Source organism: Macadamia integrifolia, chromosome 9 (assembly GCF_013358625.1).
Source record: "Macadamia integrifolia cultivar HAES 741 chromosome 9, SCU_Mint_v3, whole genome shotgun sequence".
NCBI lineage: Eukaryota > Viridiplantae > Streptophyta > Magnoliopsida > Proteales > Proteaceae > Macadamia > Macadamia integrifolia.
In genome coordinates this window covers 16479421-16487831 of record NC_056565.1, presented here as the reverse complement: position 1 = coordinate 16487831, position 8411 = coordinate 16479421, and the positions used below count along the sequence as shown (strand labels likewise).

The following is an 8411-nucleotide window of genomic DNA, read 5'->3' as shown; positions in this document are numbered from 1 at the left end:
ATTCCCCTTGATTTTCCCATATTTGATGGCATTGATCCAGTTGGATGGATCTTCAAGGCCGAACACTTCTTCGATTACCATGGTGTCGTCGACGATCAACGCCTTCTATTTCTTCTTTCCATATGGATGGCAATGCCCTCTAGTGGTTTCAAGGGGTGCACCGTGTCACTCGATTCACTACTTGGCCTGATTTCACTCAAGCATTGAAGAGTCATTTTGGGATTTCCAAGTTCGAGGATCTTCAGGGCACTCTGCCCAAACCCACACAGTCGGCCTCATTTGCAGACCAACAATCTTGAAGTGAAGCTTCGGCAAACCTCACCACCAACATCTCTCCACCAATTTTAATCAGTCGTTTCATTTCTAGACCTCGATTCGACATCCCCAATGAAGTATTGGCTCTCCCATCAAGTTCTATGTCCCAAACAGTTGGTCTCATCCATCAACAAGAAGAGAAATTCGTTGAATCCGACACCTTACGATCCAATATGGCATACCTGCTTGTGCTCGACCACCACTTCTCCCTTCACCGGCACTCCCACCAACCACTGCTGCCCCGTATGATCATCGTATCCCAAAATCCGTTGGAATCTATAGTTCAGTGCTCCGAACTAACATGACCACCATACCTCAATCGGTCCCGGTCCAATGCAGCTCTACCGAGAGGAAGGCCTATGCCACAACTTCTGTGAGAAATTCTCCCCTAGCCACAGATGTAAACCTCGCCAACTATTTTTGCTTTTGTATGAGGATGCCGCCCTAACTACAGATCTCAAGGACTATTGTCAGAACTCCGATACAAATTATGGTTGATGGCGGCAGCGCGCACAACTTCTTCCAAAGTTGGATCATCTAACATCTTGGTCTCGTTATTAAAACCTCTCCCAACATCACAGTCTTGGTCGGAAATGGTGATTGCATTTCTAGCAAATGGATTGAGAGACACCTCCCAGAAATTTTAGGAGAGCTACTTCAAGTGCCTCGTCAAAGAAGGGATGCAAGCCAGTTAACAACTTATGAACATGGTTTCTGTGTTAGACTCAAGGGATCCTATGCTGGGAGCAAAGCTGAGAAATATTATATCTATAACCACTTGAGCTTCATAGTCATGTATCACAAGAACTTTGAGACTGCTTCTACTCATGTGGCTGGCCCCCCTCAAACCGGCTCGTAGCATTAGGTTCTTTTCTTGGGTTTTCGGGTTGACCGTTTCGGTCCATTTCTTTTTATCTCAAATAGTGGGTTCCTTTAGAATTAATTGTGTATTTAATTTAGATTCAGATATCTTGCCATATTGATAATCGTTAGATTTAGATAGGTTATGTTGTTTTATGGTTGTCCTTGTTGGCAACTCGGCCACGTGGCGATGATGACGTGGCCAGTTTGGGTGACGTGGATGAAAATGATGACATGGCAGTATCCAGTATCACCGATGAGATAACAGAGCAGCTTGGTATGCATGGAGTGGTTTAATACAACATTAATAGGTGGTGCGGGTTTCTGGGTCAAAACTGGCAAAATTGGCCTATTTACGATCGAGGGCATTTTCGGCAATGAAAATGACATTTTTGGAAGATCGGTTCTTCATGAAAAAGATAGATTGTAATTTTCCTAGTCCAGTGCATTTGATTTCGTCACATTCCGATACCGTATGAAGAAGTTACGGCATTTATGGCAGTCGAGGGCAGTTTCGGCATTGAAGATGATTTTTTTAAAGGAAGTGTTCTACATGTAACAATACGACAAAAATACAATCTTTCCAACGGTTCTGATTTCATCGCATTCCGATTGCGTATGAGAAAGATACGTCATTGGAAATGTGTAGGGGCATTTTGGTCTTTTTACATGGATGATTCAGATGATTGAGTCTTCTGAAAAGTCGTAGAGCATCCAGTTACGATTCCAACGCACTTCGTTTCATATCGATCGGATATCGTATGAAAAAGTTATAAGCATTTCCGTAAAGTCGGTTCGAAAATCCAAACCGAAAATCCATCAGTTGCTCCGGTGTTGGGTGGGTTTTTCGGAATTTATTTTTAAAATTCGAAGGGCTTTTGTGTAATTTAAAGATTTTGAAGGTCTGAGTTGCAAGGGGTCTTTAAGCACTGAAACATTTGAAGGCAGGGGCTTGATTGTAATAAAGAGGAGTCAAGGGAAGTGAAATGGACGGCCAAGATTCGACCACGTATGTTTGATGCCCATCCAAAGGCTGCTGAGATTTTGGTGTGATATGGACGAGATAGATGCTTGCGCGTGGGATTTTATTGGTTAGATGCATAATTCTTGATGCACTGGCGCTACACTATATCAAGGTATGTTATTGTGTTTCGCACGTGTACAGAAGGTATAAAAAGGATTCCGATCTTAATGATCTCATGAAATCTGATTAAAGCCATCATGGAAGATTCGGATCCAACGGTCAATATGCATTTTCACTTTTGTGAATGGAAGACAAGCTCCCTTAAAATCCGGAAAAGCAACCAATCATAGATCGACAACACTTCTGACGATGTCAGCGCTTACGTCATGATGACGTCATCGAGATTCAAATCTAACGGTTTGGATCTGTTGTCCGTTGGTTTAATCGGACGGTTTGGATTATAAGATCTCTTATATGAGATCTACGGTCAGATTTCGCCCCTGTTGCGCGCGCCGCCGGTGTAGCCTACGCCACCCGTACGAAGATTCCATTTCAAGCTATCTCATTGCTCCAACTTCAAAAGGTCATATCTCCCTCATTTTAAGTCGGATTTGAGTGATTCAAGTTGGAGATTCTTCATCTCTCCGAGATCTACACATCTGAGGGAAGAAATCAGGCAGAGAGGTTGCTGAGGTGGTCGGAAAAACGAGTTGAAGCTCGTGGAAGGCTAAATGTTTGAATGAAACACTTCCATCCTCTTGCACTTCATCCATAGCCCCCATTAGAGGCTTAGGAAGTTGCTGGAAACCAAGGTAGCATGTTCTATTAGTTGTTGTCAAGAGAAAAGAAAAGAAAATAGAAGAGAAGAGAAGAAGAGGGAAATAGAGAAGAAGTTGTTTCCTCTCTTTGTGTGTGTGTGAATGTAAATGTGAGTGCCATTGTTACTCCATGAAAGTAAAGACAAGGAGAAAAGAAAGAAGAAGAAGAAGAAGAACCTAGAATTTGGTTCTTGTGAGTTGCTTCAAGAAACCCAAGTACCAACCGGGGTTGAAGCATTGGCGGCACCGAGACAACGTGATTGTGGTCCGCATCAAGTGGAGATCGACATTATTGCATCTCCGATGGTTACTCCTTGTCAAGGTAACCTCACTTTTGCCAAATTTCCATTATTATAAATCATCGTAGGCAAGATGTTTGATAAAATGCCTAAGTGATAGTTGTAGTCTATTTTGGGGAAATTTGCATGTATGAGTGCTTCACTATAGGGCATTGTTATAAGCCCGACTTTATTTTATTGGTGTTCAGTGGGTGCTGGACACAGGGGCTATGTGTTCCTTGGTAGGTACAACTACTTAAACCTATTTGTCGTGGGTGCGGCCTCTCAGATCATTCTGAGAAAACTAGGGTGAAGACCTAGCCATTGTATGTCATTGGTGGAAACGGGGAATGTGTTCCCTTGGCTGTGGGTGCAGTCATAATTAGTATTGAGTAAATGTTGAGCCCGACAGTGGGCATTACTCCGTGCATGTAGGCAACTGGCTAAAGCACGTATTTCTTGTGTTGTGGATGTGTATGTTCGTATTTGTATTGTGGATTGGAGTGCTTGGCTGCAGAATGGGTGTGTACATCTGGTAGACCTGACCACTTGGTGGTGCAGTGTGGATGTGCATACGACTGTGTATGTATGTGACAGTGATTACCGTGTGAGGTTTATGGGACAGCTCTGGGCAGCAATACAGATTATGTGAGTAAGTTTCATGCAACAGTAAGAATGGTCAGTAGTATACATAGTAGCTCTGGGCAGCATCAATAGACTATGCTATTGAAGTGCAAATAGTGATCGCCACATCAGGGGTACAGTTGGAAAGTGAAAAAATATTTGGCACACTGATTCACCCCCCCCTCTCAGTGTCAATCGGGACCCAACAGGTTAGTCAATGTCATGTTTGCCATGCTTCGTTTTTATTAACATGTTTTTGATACTTGATGATTATTTTTTTTTGTTTAAATCAATTCATTTTTCTCATGCATGTAGGTTAGCTAGTATTCATATTTTGTCCACTTCTCACTCATATCACCACGTGGGACATTTACAAACATTGTATATTTAACATAATAGTTAGATTCCATTGACTTAAATTGAAGTAGTTAATTAAATAATTATTTTAATTAATTAAATAAAGTCTTAACTCATTATATTAATTAAGGTTCATAATGCATTTAATTGACTCTTAAAATCCGGTTTTAATTGTTTAAATTATTAGATTGATTAGGTTTTCCAAAACTTCCATCTGGAATAGTTAGATTTGGGTAGCTTTCACCATTCAATTCGAGTTTTTGTCTTTCTTTAAAAAATCTTTTTACTTATTAGATTAATAGATTAATTAGGATTACAATAATTCATTTCACAAATTATTAGGGATTATGATTAATCATTTTAATTAATTTAATTTAGGATTTCATAAATTCATTAATCGTCCATCTAGGTTACGCTCAATTAATCGAGTTAGTTCAATTTAGGGTTTCACAAATTGCTCAACTAATCCTAGGTCTAGGCTTATTTAATTAGCTTAATCTAAGTGGGTTTTTAATTTTCAATTAGCGTAATCATTTCATTATTTGCATCATAACCTCGCTAGCATAATTTAGACATTTGGCTTAGGGTTTTCACATGTCATACTTAGATACCTAATTTAGGGTTTTCAGTGACCTAGATTTAGGACTATTTAGTAGGGTACAAACAAATTTTAGTCAAACAAAAAAAGACCGGCCTTAGGGTCGGGCAGACTGGGTGCCTAACACCTTCCCAGTCTGTCACTTGACACTTGTTCAGAATCTTGGTGCAAACTAGCCTTATCCATCAGAGTCATTAGTCTCTCTCCCTTGATTGGGGGAGACATATGGGTCCTAGACCCTTTTTAGGTGGCGACTCCCTTTTACCCATAACATGTATCCCCCCTTGGCTTTCTGATGATCAGGGGATACTATCTCATCTCATTAGGGTCGGACGTGTGTACATGCGCTACGTGCCATATTGCTATCCCGGCGGAGGTCCATGATACCTATAACACCACAAAAGCTAACTATGCATGGAAAGAGGTGTCACATGATTCGTATGTAGGAGACCTATATTATGAGTATAAAAAGTGTCAGAAGAGGAGAAAGAATGTGTTAGAGGGCACATGTCACCAATGAAGTGACCATCGTTTTTCCTTTGAAGCCCTTTATTTATTTATTTATGAAATGAAGTCTTGCTTGTTTCATTTTGTGTATATATATTTATATATTTTGTATAAATCATATTTTACATCAAAATTTCCTATATTTTATGTTGAAATAAAGAATAAAAATCTCATTTACATAGAAACAGAAACCAAATTAAGAACAAAACACTAGAGCTATTCATGTGAATCAAGTCTAATTTGGGCCATGTCCAACTAATTGTTTTGTATATTTTTTAAAGAAGATCCGGTTGTTCTGAAAAGTTTAATAAAAGGTGATGATGATTTTAAAATTTTATTACTGGAAATCATTTATTGGTTTTATACTTTTAGATTGTTTAATTTGGTGGTACCTATCCCATTTGGCTTTTGCGACCTATCTCCCTTCATTTAGGTCTGTCTAAATAGGGAGTTTGATTACCATTTTTTGTACTTTATTTTTTCCTTTCTTTTGTAATACATACATTTAGCTATATATATATATATATATATATATTAATATATATCAATGTTTGGCATAAAAACCCCATTATTATTCCAAGAATTATGCTTTCCCATGTTGGGAGTTCAGTCACAACATCAACTTAGCCTAGAACGCCCCTTATACATGAGATCTTATTTCTTAGATGTGGGTCAACAAGCCTAACTTTCATTATAATAGCAACTGGTACAAAGTCATGAAATTTTCTTTCTTGCAAGTAGTTCCCGGGTGCTTTTTCTACCTAATTTGGGACAAAAACCCACTTGGTGGGAGCTTTTGGGCACATTAGCTAGGGTGATGGTGGTACACAAACTACATTGAAGGGTCAGCCTTTTTTTTTTTTTTTTTTTTGGAATAATACAACATGGCATATGAGTGGATATCATCATGGTCTGTAGAAACATGCCCGTGTGAATCCATGCGCTTAGTCAAAAACTAAGTAGCTGATAACATCTTGCAAGAACCTGTGGCATGATTTCAGCATTTGTTTGAGTTTGCTGGAGGAGTTACCTGTAATTTCCTATGGTAATGGTGGGCCATACGTAATTTGGATAATATTAATATAGACACTCACTCTCTCCAAAGTAGGCCACGTAAATTTTTACTGGGCTAGGTTGCCCAACATCTTTGACTCACCAACCCAATTCCTCCACATGGATAGAAATTTTTCACATTTTCACATGTGTCAATTATTTTTCCAACAAGTGGTTTATGAGTTTATCCAAAAGAAAAAAGCTGCAACATGTGGCAACCAAAGAAATGAAATTTTAAAAAATATTTAAAAAATACCATAATTTAAAAGGGTATTTATCAACCTTTAGTTATTTCTTTCATTGCTAGCAGATGCAGTTAGAAAGCCAAATTTTTTTCCTCTAGAAAGAAGGTGGATAGAAAAATTAAAGACCAAAAAACTCCCTTTTCACTTGCAGAGAAAAATTAAGAACAGCAAACATAAGGACAGAGTGTAAAAGCACCTTAGAGGCTTAGACCACCCCTCATACACACACACATAAAATCATCGAGTCCACATTCTCTGCAGTGAGTGATGAGATGCTGTTAATATGGGACAGCTAAGAGTATCTAAACACACGGCTCAAAAGACTCATAACCATCCGATACTCATTGCACCAATGTAGTGGCTACACATGATTTTCACATTAAACCACCCCCTCCCACACACATCAGAGTCGAGACACTTCCTTGGGAAGAACCCTATATCCCTTCTAAGGAATCCTGTCTCTTAGAAAGAACAATTATTTTTCACCTGCAGATAAACTCAAAAAGAGCAATCATAAGAACCCCAAAAACAAAAGGAGATCAAGCAGGGAGCTTCATAGCGTTCATCAGTGAGTCTCTGCGGTGTGGCGAATAGCCAATGGCCTCCTTTTGTCATGAATGTTAGATTTCACGTAGTCATGCGCCTTCAAAAGCAGCACTAAGTATACAGACGACCCAGTCTGGATTTTGTAATCAGCGAGGGTGGGTTTTCTCATCTTCAAGCAGTATACCAGCAAAAACCAGCCTCTGCATGTCTCGAGGAACACCAACCTTTTCCTCGATCATGGCCTTGACATCGCCAATGGTACCTAACGTCTCCACACGAAGGGTAATGGTTTCACCCGTCAAAGTTTTGATAACGATCCGCTCCACACCTCCCCTCAATCGGAGCACAAGGTTGAGGGTAGATCCCTTCTGGATGTCGTAGTCAGCTAGGGTTTGGTTGTCGTTGAGTTGCTTTCCACCGAATAACAGCCCTTGATGGCAGGGAGGAATACCCTCCAATTTCAGAATCATCCTCTTGAGACGACGGGGCACAAGTCGGAAAATGAAACCGGCGGTTTCCTTCAGGATTGGGTAGCCCTTGAGTTGCTTTACAGCGAAGATAAGAAGTTCCTCTTCTTGGATCTTAGTCTTAACGTCATGGATAGGGTCTGAGCTTTCAACCTCGACGGTCATGGTCTTTCCTCCCAGGTTCTTAACGAAGATCTGCATCTACAAACACAAAGAACCAAACCAAAAATTTGTTAGAATTTGTTGAGATCGAAGATCCACTGCTCCAACATCAAAACAAGAAAAAAATGAGCAGCAGCCCACTTTTTTCACTAACTTGCATTACACACCACCGACGAAAGGAAGTCGATGGAATATCCTTTTTAAATTTAACGGTTAACGGTTATGAGGATCAACCCATTGATATGGGCTTGGCAATAGTAAAATATCTGGGTATAGTTGGGCTTCTGAATTTTTAGGCCCAAGCCCCCTGTCAAGATTAGAATGGAAAGTTAGGTAGTGATTTTTCACAGATCCATAGAACACCGATGATTAGCTGCAACCTTTAGCACCGAGAGAGAGAGAGAGAGAGAGAGAGAGAGAGAGAGAGATCTTTCTAATCGTCCAAACAAACAAAATAGTAAAGCTTGATTCGTTATGTTAAACCCCTAAATCAAATTAAATCAAAATAAATAAATAAAAAAGGAAAAAAATAAAAAATATATATATTATAATGATCGAACAATGCATAATGAAAGGGACACAAGAACATGACTGAGAATCAATGCATCCCATATCT

General features: G+C 39.6%; 1 protein-coding gene across 1 annotated transcript; it reads right to left on the bottom strand.

Moving 5' to 3' along the window:
- Positions 1-6941: 6941 nt before the first annotated feature.
- On the bottom strand, positions 6942-7967 carry LOC122089875 (polyubiquitin 11-like). The gene has a single exon (XM_042659620.1). The coding sequence runs from the start codon at positions 7832-7834 to the stop codon at positions 7313-7315; it is 522 nt and encodes a 173-aa protein (XP_042515554.1). The 5' UTR covers positions 7835-7967; the 3' UTR covers positions 6942-7312.
- Between the last annotated feature and the right edge of the window lie 444 nt (positions 7968-8411).